The sequence below is a fragment of the Protomyctophum parallelum genome (genome assembly GCF_964188405.1).
Source record: "Protomyctophum parallelum genome assembly, chromosome: 9".
NCBI lineage: Eukaryota > Metazoa > Chordata > Actinopteri > Myctophiformes > Myctophidae > Protomyctophum > Protomyctophum parallelum.
In genome coordinates, this window is record NC_139706.1 from 47,036,632 (window position 1) to 47,054,171 (window position 17,540).

The following is a 17,540-nucleotide window of genomic DNA, read 5'->3' on the forward strand; positions in this document are numbered from 1 at the left end:
CAGGGACACACGCACGTCGCACGCACGCATAATTATGCTTCATATTATTATGGGGCCCAGACGATGCACTCACTTCTTCCTTCCAGTCAGTCCACGGTCCACCGAAAGAGAAACTATAATATATAACACCGTGACAAGTTTTATTTCATTTTAAAAGTAGCCTATACTTTACTGTTAAATACTGCCGCAGCACCAGATCACACCATTACACGTACAATGCTGATCATTAGCCTACAACTTAAAGAAATAAGTTTCAAAATGAGAGAGATAGAGAGAGAGAGACTCATGTTCTTGTGCATTCTGCATGTTCCTTTTGTGTGGTGTCGCGTGCCACAGGCAGGGGGTCCTTTTGTCATGTCCCCAAGACAGAGAGAGAGAGAGATAGAGAGAGATAGTGTGTGTGTGTGTGTGTGTGTGTGTGTGTGTGTGTGTGTGTGTGTGTGTGTGTGTGCGCGCGTGTACAGTAAGTCACCTGAAAGAGTCAAAGACACATGGTTCTCTCTCTCTCTGACACACTCTCTCTCTCTGTCTCTCATATACGCACACACGCGGCACAGATACTAATTTACGAAACTGTGTTTGGACTAGACAAACGGTGTGTGTGTGTGTGTGTGTGTGTGTGTGTGTGTTACACTGTGTAATTGCCGCCTGTCATGTCGGTGGCTTGGCGACCTGCATGCCTCGCATTGTCATTGTAATGAGGGACAGCGCGTGCCTCCGCTGACACGAGGCACGCTTCACACACACACACACACACACACACACACACACACACACACACACACACACACACACACACACACACACACACACACACACACACACACACACACATTAATTTAGTGTGTTAATTATTAAAATGGGGTTTAATTGGGTAGCCCACAGTATACACTGCAGTCTGCAGGTCTGTCTTAAAGTCTTACTATGTTTTATTGTCTTATATATATAGTTATATGGCGTGAACTTTGAACACTTCTTACACCTTTACACTTTCCTCTCTCACTATAAGATTCAACAGTTTACTGGCCGTCATATTTAAATAGCAGTATAAGAATATGAAACCTTTAATAATAACCCACGCGACTGAATATCACAGGCCGCCTATTGCCAACATGATGGCTCTCTCTATCATTTCCACACAGACGCACCGCTATAGTTTATTGTAAATCAATCACCTCGTGGTGTGAGGCGTGGAGAGGAGAGGAGGAGCGAGGCAAACAGAAAAGGGACGCCGCCCGCTTGGCACATGAATGGACGCGAATGAATGAATGACACCACGCACGCGGCAGCACGGCAGCACGCGCTCTGGGAAGTCCCCACGGGGACCTTAGTGCCACGCGCGCGGCGCAGGTGTGGGAAGGAAATGGGAAAGCCATGGCGCGTGGCTTTCCTTGATAAATCTGATGATGGTAATGGGCGGGTTGCGACAGGGAGGGAGGGGGGGTGGGGAGGGGGTGTTTCAACCCTTTACATGTCCCAATATTCATGCATTTGAGCCACCGCGGACCACCATTATTTAGCCACTCAGACCCTGCAAGAAGACTTACAATATTTTGTTGTTGTTGGATAAGACGTTGTCCACAATTCCATTGATGTTGGAACCTGCATCCATAGGAGAGATAACAGGCAAAAATAACCAATTCTTCTACATTCTCTAATTGTGTATAGACTTCCTGTAAATTATAATGCAGATGTAATGTTTCACAATAATTTAACTGAGTCTTGAGAGAGATAACATGAACCCAAATGGACACAGACCGTCGGGTCCATTTGGTTTCATGTATACAGGCTATACTAATACTATTATTATAGTTATCAACTCTCCATCATTTCACTGCATGGGGAGTGGACCACGCACGGACCACCTGGAACCACCACTTGTGTAAATGAGAGAGAGAGAGAGAGAGAGGACACAACAGGGTCGATAGATAGAACAGACACACACAGATGGCACGCGATCGAACACATGTGCACGCATATTGTCGCCCGAGAGCCGCATGGCAGGCAGCTATAGGGCGCGCTTTGGCACGCGCTGTGACATATCCATCTTCAAAGGACATTAGCACGTCGGTCTCCCTCAACACGGTGTGTGTGTGTGTGTGTGTGAGTGAGAGAGTGCGTGCGTGCATGGTTGTGCACTGCACGTGTCTCCGCAGCTATGGATTGGGCGTGCGCACTGTATATATTATTATAGCCTATGCGTCGCGTGCGTGTCCAAATATAGCCTATAACTGAACTGAATAGGGTTTTTGGTCGCCCGCGCGTGGCGTGGGAGAATGCGTCCTTTTATTAGCCCACTTTGTCTGAATCGCGCCGCGAGGTGTGTGAACGTCGCATGACACCCTTAGAGGTGTCACCGCCATGCACCGCGAGGTGTCACCGTGCTCACCGCATTGCCCCGTTCCCATGTTCACACCACGTTCACACCTCCGGCCTCAGCGGCCCGCGAGGCACGAGGCCACTGCGGGGACACATGCGGCACATTCTGGAAGCAAACGAAGCGACAGGTCGCCGTTTGTTTGTAGTGCAAATGATGATGATGATGACCCCCCCGCGCGCGCGCGCGCACACACACACACACACACACACACACACACACACACACACACACACACGTAGGCTAATCCCTCTCTCTAGAATCTAGATAGAACATCACAAATCTCTCTCTCTCTCTGTCTCTTTATTTATTTTTTATAAATCGTTAAATGGAGACAAAAAAAACCCAACAAAGTCATGCGCATGGCCTCTATCTCACTTTATACATCAAAGTCGTTTTTATCGTCATAAAAAAATATAGCTCTCTCTACGTCCCCCTCCCTCGGGTATAGGTGTGAATCACGTGATGCATACATGTATGTACTGTATATGGCTGCTTGACGGGCTTCTGCCAAACGGTGGCATGTAGAACACTTCATGTCATTAACGTCATTGATATGCTAATGCTACTATCGCCACTATCTGTCGATAGCTGGAGAGCACACACACACACCAGTTGACATTTTATTAGATTTTAGTCTTTTGAATATAGTTTTCATTTAGTGTTATTTATACTTTTTTGTCGCCTTGAAATGGTGGTCAGTCTAGTTTTAGTCAACTAAATAACATAAGATTTTAGTCGACTAAAACCATAGTTGATTTAGTAGACTAAAATTAATTTTGGCAGTGCCTTGATGCCGTAGTAGTAATGGCTGATTTTATACATGTTGTAAAATAGCCGATCTACAAGATCACAACGCGTCGAAGCGCAACGCCTTGTGAGTCTGTAGATCTGCGATTTTCAGCATGCAACCAAGTGTAAAAAGACCAGTCTTTTTCTTATACTGGATCTCTTGTCCACTATAGTCTCTATTCTCATTTTTAGTTTTTATTTGTTGACGAAATAATCAAAATTGTCAATATATTTATAGTTTCACTCATCACAGCTCAGTTTTCATTTTGTTTCCATCAAAAAAGGTAGTAACAAAATACATACATACATGGATGCACCTGGGACGTATCCTCAGTGATGTATCCTGAGGTCAACGGGGTTTCGGGTCTCTCCAACATCATACCCCTCACTCAGGTGACCCAGCCGGGGTGATCAAGTCCCGACTTACGTCCCAGTAGCTACCCTCGATTAGGGAAAAACCAGGGCCACACAATCCGTTCCTCTTGAACTATACTCTGCCGGGACTGGGAGGTACCATTCTGGCACGTGGAAGGACAATAGGCTCTGTGGGTTGACACCTGTCCGGGCCCCTCCTACGTCTCACCAGGTCCACTCCTGCTCTCACCAGGTCAGGGCCTGTGCGTTGCACCAGACTCCCAGCACCAGGCACTTTATTCAGGAATGGTGGATTCTCAAGCCGCAGCGGTTCCGCAGGCTCTACCTTGCCCGTGGTGGTGCCGCAGGCACCGCTTGAGGCTTGAATGGCCCTCCTAAAGGCCTCACCGTGGGTCTGAATGGCCCTCCTAAAGGCCTCACCGTGGGTTTGTTGGGCTTCTTCCTCATGGAAGACACAGGCTGGGGCGCCAACCCAACCCATACTGCTCCCGGGTGCCGTCTACTTTCCGGCTGCCACCCGTCTCTCCGGTGGTCACCAGACTATTCCTGGTTGTCACATAGTCTATTCCGATGAGTCACTAGTATAAATACAATATAGTCAATTTACAATTTAGGCTTTACGCTCTTAATCCAGAGTGACTTTCATTAAGCAAGAACAAAAAGCATGACAATACATCACATACATAAAAAGTAGTTATCATGAATCATACGAGTTAAGAACTTAACAGTGGAATATAATGAAACTATGCATATATACTATATAGTGCTATGTCTGTGTGGAGTTTGTTTGTTTCCCCTATAGGGTAGGTATACCCTCACAAAAAACATACAGCAATCCTGGTCTCTACACTGCCTCCTCCTGGCCAGCTGGGGCGCCTGATGGAGGGGAAAGGTTGGATTAAGGCGTTCCTTCCATGCCACCCCATTGGTTGCGTTTTCGGGGTTGGACAAATATCCTCTCTCTCCATCCACTACCATTGAAATAACATGTTTTCAGTTGCTTCATATTGTTATTCTGTGCATTCAATTCTTATTTTAAACTTGGTGTCAGACAGTATCACATCACAGGAGCAGCATGGTGACTGCAGGGCATATCATGTTTGTTTTTTCCTAACATTATGTTTTATCAAATTCAACATCAACAAGGCGGAACCAGGGCGGAACAAGGCAGAAAGAGCCTGCTGGTTGGTCAGTCAGGGACCAATCAGAAGGCTGACAAATGGTGAATTACGTTATGTTTTAGTGATTTTGTTCCTGCCTTTACATATTGCCAATCAATCAATCAGCTAAATCTCATGGGGTCACAAAGAAGACCTAAAGAGCCCCCAAACTATGGAACGCACTCCCCCCCTCCCACGTCAAATTGGCCCCTTCCATCAAGACTTTTAAATCTGGCCTAAAGACCCACCTTAGTGGGGTTCCGTCTCCATGTTAAATTTAGTTGTCATTTACAACTCATGTAAAAGTTTCACTTTCAGTACTAATTTGAAGGTGAGGGTCTATAGAACCATTTTGGTTCGAGTGGCAATCACCAAAATAAAATAATTGGCCTATAGGGGGCGTAGTCAGGTGCCAACCCCCATCAGCCCTACCAAAATATGTAAACTGTTGTAACTTTTGATTACATTATCCAATCTGAACATATGAGATATGTATGGGTTCACAAGCAGGAGTAGCATTTGGTACTTAAACCTTATTACACATATAATATTTATTTCCACCCAGTATTGGTGTATATCCACAAAAATAGCAGGAAAAACGAGCTAAAAACTAGTAATGGGGTCCCTAGACAGACCGTCATTTACAACTCAACAAAAGCTTAACTTTCACTTCTAATTTGTAGAGAATGACCTATAGAACAATTTTAGTTCGAGTGGCAAGTCTACAAATTAAAGAAATATATATTTTTGCCAAATTTCCAAAATGGCCAAAATCGGAATTATGTTTATTTGAAAAATGTCTTAATTTTCTTATATTGCTGTTTTTTCTTTGTTTTTCTTGCTATATCAAGTTAATCCTGTGTGAGGAATCAACTGGATTTCAAATATTAATGTTTTGAATAATCTGATATAGAAACAAAATAAAGATGGCTGCCAATGTACATTGAATTACTACATTACGCCTAACTTCTATCCTGTTGAACCTAGAATGGTGATGTTGGTGCCTATACCTATGTTATCATGAATGACTAATTGTATAAAAACAAAATGCATATAATAGGACAATATATAATATTTCACACACATGAAACAATGCAGTACATATAGGGAACTAAAGTTAGATATTGGAATATAATACACCACTCCTGTGTTATATTTGTTTATTTTATTTAATTAGTTATACTATGTACTGCCACTATAGGGGGCAGAGTAGCAGGTGTGTCTTAATTGTTCAGACTTGGTAGCTTTTTAGTTATAAAACTAAGCATACTGCAGAAGAGCATGAGCTGCACTGATTGCTCTCTTGTGGTATTGATATTTTGAAGGTATAAGCAAAAAAGTTAAACACGTCATGAAGGATCCTAAAGTGTTTTTTATGAATATGGATAGTCATGGAGTGCTACGATACGGTCTTCTCCCAGCGCAACTGCCTTGTCGTTTATCTCTTGGGTGAGTTCTACCTTCTGGAATGAATGGTATGCATATGTTTCTTCACCACAAAAGAGATATTTATTACGATTAACAGGTGCACCAGTCCGGCATGATCTTCTTGCCAATGCCACAGCACCTCCAGAATGCCTTTTTTTGCACTGTCAAGTGCTGTTGCCCTGTAAAGATGCGGACAAGTTGTATGCCAGGATGCACGATTTAGCTTCATGGATTCTGTATCTGGAAGTTCAACGTCTGGGTGGGGAGAAGCGTCAATTGCTCTGAACTGACTTGCAAGGCCTATGATGTCTGTGTAGGCTCCTTCTCTACGACTGGCAACTGGATTTGCAAGAGGGCAAACAAGTCTTTCCTCAGTTTGCTTTTGGCACAAAATGCACAACTGCCATTTCGTTGTCCCAGCCATAACAGACAAATACTTTATCCAGGTTTAGTTTTCTGTTAGGGTCATATCATGACAAAATATAGAAAATATTATATTATTATATTACTATATTATTATATAACTTTTGTATAATTAACAGTTTGCCTCAACATATTAATACAATAAAACAGTCAGCAGTGCATATAGCTACATTCACATTTACCATAATAATGAAAATAATGAAAACACAATTTCTTCCTCAGCATAATTGCTATACTGTAGCTAGCCTTTAGTTTTAGTCTGTGCTATACCTACAGGCTACTTTGGTTAATGCTAGCTCATACTATTGGGATGTAGTACTTTGGCCACTTATCCCACATGACTATCCATATTCATAAAAAAAACACTTTAGGATCCTTCATGACGTGTTTAACTTTTTTGCTTACCTTCAAAATATCAATACCACAAGAGAGCAATCAGTGCAGCTCATGCTCTTCTGCAGTATGCTTAGTCTTATAATTAACAAGCTACCAAGTCTGAACAATTAAGACACACCTGCTACTCTGCCCCCTATAGTGGCAGTACATAGTATAACTAATAAAATAAAATAAACAAATATAACACAGGAGTGGTGTATTATATTCCAATATCTAACTTTAGTTCCCCACATATGTACTGCATTGTCTCATTTGTGTGAAATATTATATATTGTCCTATTATATGTATTGTGTTTTTATACAATTAGTCATTCATGATAACATAGGTAAAGGCACCAACATCACCATTCTAGGTTCAACAGGATAGAAGTTAGGCGTAATGTAGTAATTCAATGTACATTGGCAGCCATCTTTATTTTGTTTCTATATCAGATTATTCAAAACATTAATGTTTGAAATCCAGTTCATTCCTCACACAGGAGTAACTTGATATAGCAAGAAAAACAAAGAAAAAACAGCAATATAAGAAAATTAAGACATTTTTCAAATAAACATAATTCCGATTTTGGCCATTTTGGAAGTTTGGCAAAATATTTATATTTTTTAATTTGTAGACTTGCCACTCGAACTAAAATTGCTCTATAGGTCATTATCTACAAATTAGAAGTGAAAGTTAAACTTTTGTTGAGTTGTAAATGACGGTCTGTCTATGGACCCCACTACTAGTTTTTAGCTCGTTTTTCCTGCTATTTTTGTGGATTTACACCAATACTGGGTGGAAACAAATATTATATGTGTAATAAGGTTTAAGTACCAAATACTACTGCTGATTGTGAATCCATACATATCTCATATGTTCAGATTGGATAATGTAATCAAAAGTTACAACAGTTTACATATTTTGGTAGGGCTGATGGGGGTTGGCACCTGACTACGCCCCCTATAGGCCAATTATTTTATTTTGGTGATTGCCACTCGAACCAAAATGGTTCTATAGACCCTCACCTTCAAATTAGTACTGAAAGTGAAACTTTTACATGAGTTGTAAATGACAACTAAATTTAACATGGAGACGGAACCCCACTACCTCTATACCTTGGCTTTTAACCCCGCTTGAGTTCCTTCGGTCCTTGTATATGTTTTGTCTCACTGTGATGCTGTTGTTTTCTGTTGTTTATCTGTAATGTGTCTCAGTTGTTGTCACTGTTTGTACTTTGTTTTCTCGCTGTTGTTATTCTGTGTGGTAGCTTTAGTGCATTTGTTTTTCTTTTTCTCCTGTACAGCACTTTGTAAACTCTGCGTTTTGAAACGTGCTATATAAATAAAGTGGATTGGATTGGATCAATCAGGTGAAGAACACACAGACTGAGGCTTTAACGTTTGCTTTGGTATAAAATATCCGAGACGATTAGGGTTTTGTGGAAGATGTTTCTGCAAATAATGCTAGTTCGACCACTTGAAATGCTCTATTCTTAAGAGAGCTTGTAGAATAGGCTACTTTAGCGCACTCGGTGCTGCGCTATGAGCTTGTAGATCTGGTATTTTTCAATAGCTAAAGTATAACATAATACTTAAAACACCAAAAGGGGTTCCCGGCCAGAATATCTTAATCCATGTCTGGCGAGTGGTGACGTCAACCTCCTTGAGGTCCCCAGGAGGCAAGTACCGCACCTGAGGCGATACAAGCTTTTGCTGGCTGCCCCAACCCTGTGGAATGCAACCAAATTGAACCAATACTCTCAGAGAAGCCCCCCCCCACCCTCCAATATTCAAACTGCTCCTCAAGATGGCTTTCCCCAGCTAACTGCACTCTGCCCTTTCTCATCATTCCACTGTTTTTGATTTTATTCCTTACTAGAGCGATGCCCGTTGGGCACTGGCCTACTTGGAATGGTGCAAGTTGCAGGGGCCCCTGTCCAGAGGCCCTGTCCAGAGGCCCCTGTCCAGAGGCCCTGTCCAGGGGCCCCTGTCCAGAGACCCTGTCCAGGGGCCCCTGTCCAGAGGCCCTGTCCAGGGGCCCCTGTCCAGAGGCCCTGTCCAGGGGCCCCTGTCCAGAGACCCTGTCCAGGGGCCCCTGTCCAGAGACCCTGTCCAGGGGCCCCTGTCCAGAGCCCGGGCAGGGGGCCTTTTGTGGCGGTTCTGGACAACCGTGAGTCTGATCGACTCGAGAACCGTTCGATTTGCGAACGGCTCTGGAGTTACGTGGAAGACAGAAGTACAGAGACTTTATGACTTTAGTGCATTTATAGATAGACCTTATTGTCTTTTCTCCTCCCTCTCCATGAACATTAGAAACATTAGTATCGTGTCTCTAAAGTCACTGACAAAACCTCCAAAAACTGTTGTTTCTCATTCTTTATTATAAAGAACGTTTAAACATCATCCATTCATCAGCCATGGCCAGAGTCACTTTTATATTAGAACAATATACAACAACAACAAAAGAAACAAACAAACAAATAAAGTCAAATAAAATATAAACCCCACCCCCCCCCCCCCCCCCCCCCCCCCCCCCCACACACACACACAGTCAGGTGTGTTGGTTTTAAAGTGATAAAAACCAGACCTGGAGTTGCGATACGTGGATCTGGTCCCCACTCGAGTCCAAACAACACAAGGCTGATACTGACGATCCTGACGATCAGGCAAATCAATCAGCTCCCTGAGTCTGTGTATGCCTTAGCCAATCAGCTCCTTATACGCCGCTCTGTTTAACCACTTAAACCCCCAGAATTAGGGGGGGGGGGGGGGGGGGGGGGGGAGACGCGGGACGCTTTTGCACGAAAAATATCAGCCGGTCTACAAGCTCACAGTTGCGACAGACAGACTGTGAGCTCTTTTGTCGTCGTGAGTAATACATTGTGAGGGGAGGGAAAACGGAAAAAGGACAACCAAGTATAGCCGGGTTTGTTAAGTGATTAAACCAATCCCTTTATATACGGCGCACGAGTTCAACCAATCAGGGTCCCCCATAACGCCGGTGGTGGCAGGAGGCGGGACTATAAGGGGGTTCCTGCGATCCCTCCTTCCAAACAAACGGCAGGAAGCGCCCGTTTGGCGCGGAGGCCGATCGACGCCAGCCGGCCCCCCCACACCCCGCCAACCGCTCAATCCTGTCGGTGGACCCTCTTGGCTTTCCCCCCCCCCCCCCCCCCCCCGGACCATGCCAAAAATGTGTCCACCCCATTGGCTGGTTTGGCCAGGTGGGCGTGGTCTTGTGGTCTCACTGCTGTTTGGAGCGCCAGAAGCGCGAGGCGATGGAGCCGAGAGACAGACCGGGTTTCTTCTGCTGCGTCGACAGCTCTGCTAGACGCTGCTCCTCTTCCTGTGCACGCACACACACACACACACACACACGCACACACGCACACACACACACACACGTTTGCATTAATACACTTGTGAGAACATCGGCATTTTAAGACGATGCTATGGAGAATCGTGGCAGGCTGCGTGCGGGCGGAGCTGCGTTCTCCTTCCTTGTCGTCGATGGCGATTGTGGAATAATATCTTTTCGACGTTAGGATAAAGCAATCGCGCTATTTTAACGGCGCACGTTGTGATGTGTCGAGCATGGAGTGGTGGGGCTGGATACAGCCGATGTCCAGGTATTTCACACAGACAAAGATGACGTCAATAAGCTAACCAACTAATGGAGCATTGACCACATCATACTAACAATAATATTACAAAAGTAAACGGAGACATACGGTCACTCTGCGCGCCAACACAACACGTGGAAGTGACGTCAGGTCTTGTACACAACACAGCGAAACAAAAAGGAGCAGTGAGTGCACCACCCTGTGGCACCAACCGGCACTGCATTACCGACGGTTACTGAACGTTCGTATGGTTCACGGTCGGGTGATTCTTCAAAAAAGGTCAGTGGGAAAAATATCGGCGGGGAACCAGCGATGTTTTCTCATCGATTACTGCGGCGATAAACGTGTTCCATGAAGGTGGTCGTAAAGTATGTACACTAGTACGTACCAGTGCCAGCTGGGCCTGTCTTACAGTACGTACCAGTGGTACCAGTGGTCTACAGTACGTACCAGTGGTCTTACAGTACGTACCAGTGGTCGTACAGTATGTACTAGGCATGTACCGATACACTCAACTCACGATACGTATCACGATATGAGGTTCACGATACGTATCACGATATGAGGTTCACGATACGATTTTTCACGATTTCACAATGATTTTCCAGACAAATGACCAATTTTTATTTTATTTTTATGATTTATCTTCCCCCCCCAAAGCTTTTTTCACAATTATTATTTAACTACATTGTAAAGATAATTGCCTTCCTTGATGTATTAATGAGCATCAATAACGACCATCACCTGGGCACAGTCACAGACACATATACAGCTCCCCTCTGCAGGCCTCTACTGTCTCATTTCTCTCCAAAATCATGTGAATATGATGGAATATGATTACAGCTGACATTTCTTATCACACACTAGCCCCCCCTTTTTTATCGATTTTTATTTTTAACCCATTCTGACTAAAGCATCAGGTTATGCTTTATCTATTGAAAAATAGCAGATCTACAAGCTCATATCGCGCCACCGAGTGGCGCGATACGAGCTTGTAGGTCTGCTATTTTTGAAAAATCGAAGACACTTTTAGAATCTGATCTCAGGTCAGAATGGGTTCATAATGAAACTGTCAGGATGTAATAGACATTTTTTTAATCTGATCTCAGGTCAGAATGGGTTAATAAATCGATATATATCGTCGGGATATAATATCGATATATCGCGATATACGATATATCGTTACATGCCTAGTACGTACCAGTGGTGGTACAGTGTGTACAGTATGTACAGTACGTACCAGTGCCAGCTGGGCCTGTCTCCGTTTGAAGGCCTCGATGGGGTCCTCCTCCAAGGCGTAGTTCTCCAGGACCAGACGCACGTCGTCCACGCCGTTCAGCGCTACGGCTGAGAGAGAGAGAGAGAGAGAGAGAGAGAGAGAGAGAGATGAGGAGAGAGAGAGAGAGAGAGAGAGAGAGAGAGAGAGAGAGAGAGAGAGAGAGAGAGATGAGGAGAGAGAGAGAGAGAGAGAGAGAGAGAGAGACAGAGACAGAGAGAGAGAGAGAGAAGAGAGAGAGAGAAAGAGAGATAGAGATATAGAGAGGAGAGAGAGAGGAATTCAGCCGCTCTGTTTTCCCAGAGCGCTAGCAAACTCGGTGGCTAGGCTAGCTAGTTTCTTGGGACATCTGTGGTCGTAGTGACTACATCTGTCATTAAAAACATCATAGATTTTCTTAGTTTTAAGGGTAACTGTGGTAGAATTGCAATATCACACTCGAGGGTGTGGTTTAACGTGAATATTGCCACTTCAGTGAATATTGCTTAATTCAAAGATTTGCACCACATTTTCACGAAAAAAAAAAGAGATCTACAAGCTCGTAGCGTGGCACTCGGTGCCGCGCTACGAGCTTGTAGATCTATTTTCAGCATGCAACCAAGTGTAAAATCAGGCATTACGAGTCCGACACCATAAAGGCCTGCAAAAATGCATTTGTGTCGACAAAAACAAACTGCAATTTAGTCGACTTAAAAGCCAAATTTCATTCAAAAGACTATGACTAAAACTAAAACAATCAAAATGTTGCAGTAAAAAAAAAACAAAAAAAAATCAACGCTTTGGGACGTCTTACCCTTCAGGAAGTTGGCCAGGTCGTACAGCGTCCGGTCCTCCGAGTTTCCGTCCCACCGTTTCAGAGCCATGCCGTTAAACGGCTGCAGGCGGAACGCCTCGCGCTTACAGTCCACCACGATCACCTTACTGGTGTCCCTGTTCAGACAGGACACGTCCTAGAGAGAGAGAGAGAGAGAGAGAGAGAGAGACATTACAGTCCACCACGATCACCTTACTGGTGTCCCTGTTCAGACAGGACACGTCCTAGAGAGAGAGAGAGAGAGAGAGAGACATTACAGTCCACCACGATCACCTTACTGGTGTCCCTGTTCAGACAGGACACGTCCTAGAGAGAGAGAGAGAGAGAGAGACATTACAGTCCACCACGATCACCTTACTGGTGTCCCTGTTCAGACAGGACACGTCCTAGAGAGAGAGAGAGAGAGAGAGACATTACAGTCCACCACGATCACCTTACTGGTGTCCCTGTTCAGACAGGACACGTCCTAGAGAGAGAGAGAGAGAGAGAGAGACATTACAGTCCACCACGATCACCTTACTGGTGTCCCTGTTGAGACAGGACACGTCCTAGAGAGAGAGAGAGAGAGAGAGAGACATTACAGTCCACCACGATCACCTTACTGGTGTCCCTGTTCAGACAGGACACGTCCTGGAGAGAGAGAGAGAGGAGAGAGAGACATTACAGTCCACCACGATCACCTTACTGGTGTCCCTGTTCAGACAGGACACGTCCTAGAGAGAGAGAGAGAGAGAGAGAGAGACATTACAGTCCACCACGATCACCTTACTGGTGTCTCTGTTCAGACAGGACACGTCCTAGAGAGAGAGAGAGAGAGAGAGACATTACAGTCCACCACGATCACCTTACTGGTGTCCCTGTTCAGACAGGACACGTCCTGGAGAGAGAGAGAGAGAGAGAGAGAGAGACATTACAGACCACCACGATCACCTTACTGGTGTCCCTGTTGAGACAGGACACGTCCTAGAGAGAGAGAGAGAGAGAGAGAGAGAGACATTACAGTCCACCACGATCACCTTACTGGTGTCTCTGTTCAGACAGGACACGTCCTAGAGAGAGAGAGAGAGAGAGAGAGAGAGAGACATTACAGTCCACCACGATCACCTTACTGGTGTCTCTGTTCAGACAGGACACGTCCTAGAGAGAGAGAGAGAGAGAGAGAGAGAGAGACATTACAGTCCACCACGATCACCTTACTGGTGTCCCTGTTCAGACAGGACACGTCCTAGAGAGAGAGAGAGAGAGAGAGAGAGACATTACAGTCCACCACGATCACCTTACTGGTGTCCCTGTTCAGACAGGACACGTCCTAGAGAGAGAGAGAGAGAGAGAGAGAGAGAGAGAGACATTACAGTCCACCACGATCACCTTACTGGTGTCCCTGTTGAGACAGGACACGTCCTAGAGAGAGAGAGAGAGAGAGAGAGAGAGACATTACAGTCCACCACGATCACCTTACTGGTGTCCCTGTTCAGACAGGACACGTCCTAGAGAGAGAGAGAGAGAGAGAGAGAGACATTACAGTCCACCACGATCACCTTACTGGTGTCCCTGTTCAGACAGGACACGTCCTAGAGAGAGAGAGAGAGAGAGAGAGAGACATTACAGTCCACCACGATCACCTTACTGGTGTCCCTGTTCAGACAGGACACGTCCTAGAGAGAGAGAGAGAGAGAGAGAGAGACATTACAGTCCACCACGATCACCTTACTGGTGTCTCTGTACAGACCAGGGCAGTCAGACAGATATTTTGTGAAGCCACTAAGGAGATCGGGACTTCCTGAAAGTTCATATAATGGCCTGTTGTGACGCTGTCTGTCATTGGGCCCAAAAAAAAAACACCCCATATCCCCATAGAGGTCCATGTATTTGGGCCCAACTTCACCTAGACTGTATTACCTTAATGCACACCTGGAGATTTCAAAGGCACAGTAAAGTGCCGCGGTACATAGGTTGAGAAACACTGCCTTAATGAACATGGTCATGAATACTTTCTGCTTCCAGTCACTAGTCATAATATTCTTTTTGGAAAATTATGGTCCCATTTATAATTTGTTTTACCATAAAGTAATAGTATGTATGTATGTATGTTCTGAGGGGCGTGGCTACCGTTACAGTCTATGATCGGGAGCCAACCCCCCGTTCGAGTCAAAATAAAAACCAACTAAGAAGAAGGGGGGGAAGTCCCGCCTCATTGTCTGGGCCAGCCAATGGGCCAGCTGGGCTAAAACGGATCTAGAAAGATGGCGATTTACAATTCAAGGACTGACAGGCTTCATTTTACGTCCATATCAGACCCGGCGAACGCTTTGTCCATATTCTTTTTTTACAGTCTATGGTTAACCCCTAACCCTGTATACAGGGCGCCATTGAAAAAGAGACCTTGGTCTCAACTGGATCCCCCTGAAATAAAGTCAATTTAGTCGACTAATACTATGACGCAAAAATGTGTTCGTTGAGTGACTACCCTTTTTTTCACCGATTTGAAAAACTAAATGGAAAGAAACTAAAGGAAAACTATTACACTGTTGACTAAAACTTGAGACTAAATATATTGACAATTTTGTCAACAAATTAAAAACTAGACTAAAATGGAATAGGAAGGGACTAGTGGACAAGAGATCCAGTATAAGTCAGTTTATACTTGGTTGCATGCTGAAAATAGCAGGTCTAAAAGTGTAAAATCAGTCATTACGACCACCAAAATACATTTAGAACAACAGTAACACATTCCAGGTGACTAAAATATGACTGAAACTAAATTAAGTTTCATTTCCAAAGACTGCGGCTAAACTAATATATACATTTGGTGGTAAAACAACAGTGCAGACAGACCATAGAGTTATATATCTATAGAGAAGACACCCGAGTTCTCCTCCCATCCACTTGCATTAAGTTGCTCAAAAGCGCATGAGGCGGATTCACTCCTCCTTCCTGGTAGGAACAGAGTGCATTCTGGGACGGATTGCAATGGTGAGTGGCCCCAAACACATGAACGCGCTGCCGTTGAACGCGCACGAGCGTCGTCCGTCGTGAACGTGTACAATGTTAGTCAACGGGCAGCGCGTTCATGTGTTTGGGGCCAGGCTGCAATACCTTCATTCGGCCACTATGTCCATTTCGCCTCAAGATTTCTCTGGGTGCCTTCTCTATTCATATATACTCTAAGAGACAGACAGACAGACAGACAGACAGACAGACAGACAGACAGGACACGAGGACAGAGAGAGGGGGCAGAATGATTGGAATCTGTAATTAATAATGTATGTATCTATTTTCAGCATGATGCAACCAAGTGTAAAATGACTTATACTGGATCTCTTGTCCACTAAGTCACTTCCTAACATTTTAGTCTACCTTTTATTTGTCGACAAAATTGTCAGTATATTTAGTCTTAGTTTTAGTCATCGTAGCTTAAGTTTTCATTTAGTTTCCATCAGTGGAAGAAGGTAGTCAACAAACGTTTTTTTTCGTCTTAGTTTTAGTTGACAAAAAGCAACACTGGTTCATTTCCTCAAAGTAAACATTTTGGACACAGCGCCCATCAGTGTTGTTTTTGTCGACTAAAACTAAGACGAAAAATGTTCGTCGGCTACCTTTTTCCACCGAAGAAAACTAAATGGAAACTACGCTATGATGACTAAAACTAAGACTAAATATACTGACAATTTCGTCAACAAATAAAAACTAAGACTAACATGTTAGGAAGGGACTAGTGGACAAGAGATCCAGTATAAGTCATTTTACACTTGGTTGCATGCTAAAAATAGCAGATCTAAAAGCTCACAACGCGTCGCGTTGTGAGCTTGTAGATCTGTAAGTGTAAAAATAAGTGTAAAATAAGTAATTATGACGGCAACAAGGCCCACCAAAATACATTTTAGTCGACTAAATCACCTGTAGATTTAGTCGACTAAAATCTCATGACATTTAGTCGACTAAAACTAGACTAACACCAACACATTCCAGGTGACTAAAACGTGACTAAAACCAAATGAAAACTATTCAAAAGACTATATGACTAAAACTAAAATCAAAATTTGCTGCAAAAACAACACTGGTTCATTTCCTCAAAGTAAACATTTTGGACACAGTGATGCAGCAGCAGGCCGGCTCACAGCGGTCCAACCCAGACGGCCTCTAACGTTTATTGCAGGTCCATATAACTATAATATAACTCCCATTTCTCTAGACCTGAAACCAAGTGAACAGGATAAGATATAGGGAAGGACCTTTATTAACCCATTCTGACCTGAGATCAGATTCTAAACATGTCTTATACATTCTGACAGCTTACCATTCTGACCTGAGATCAGATTCTAAACATGTCTTCTATACATCCTGACAGTTTTCTGAAAAAGCTATGTTTCTCTATGTCAGTCGTTCTTCGGTTTTTCAAAAAATAGCAGACCTACAAGCTCATAGCGCGCCACTCGGTGGCGCGCTATGAGCTTGTAGATCTGCTATTTTTAAATAGCTAAAGCATAACGTAATGCTAACACCAAAAGGGGTTCTCGCCTCTAATAGTTTATTGCAGGTCCATATAACTATAATATAACTCCATTTCTAGACCTGGAACCAAAGTGAACAGGATAAGATAAGATAGGGAAGGGGCCTTTATTATTAACCCTGAGGGAGAGGCATGAGTGGCCTGACAGCCACAAAACAGAAAGTCCAGATATTAATACACAAACAAACTATAAACGGATATAATGAAGTCATAAAACAGGAGGCCGGACGGACACACACACACACACACACACACACACACACACACACACACACACACACACACACACACACACACACACACACACACACGCACACGCGCATGTGCAGGTGACAAGGAGAACAATGTAGGGCAGGGACTAACACATTCTGACCTGAGATCAGATTC

The 17,540-nt window shown here is 44.1% G+C and overlaps 1 protein-coding gene across 2 annotated transcripts in view; it reads right to left on the reverse strand.

The window, feature by feature from the left end:
• Positions 1–10,126: 10,126 nt before the first annotated feature.
• The window catches only part of timm50 (translocase of inner mitochondrial membrane 50 homolog), a 55,200-nt gene continuing 47,786 nt past the window's right edge, over positions 10,127–17,540 (reverse strand). The window contains exons 9-12 of one of the 2 annotated variants that reach the window (XM_083772566.1): positions 13,159–13,191; positions 12,623–12,746; positions 11,794–11,900; positions 10,127–10,276 (exon numbers count right to left, since the gene is read on the reverse strand). In XM_083772566.1, the coding sequence (XP_083628692.1) occupies positions 10,175–10,276; positions 11,794–11,900; positions 12,623–12,746; positions 13,159–13,191 (366 nt within the window). In that variant the 3' untranslated portion in view covers positions 10,127–10,174. Of the gene's footprint in view, positions 10,277–11,793; positions 11,901–12,622; positions 12,780–13,158; positions 13,192–17,540 lie in introns of both variants that reach the window. The other variant, XM_083772565.1, reaches the window with a different exon arrangement.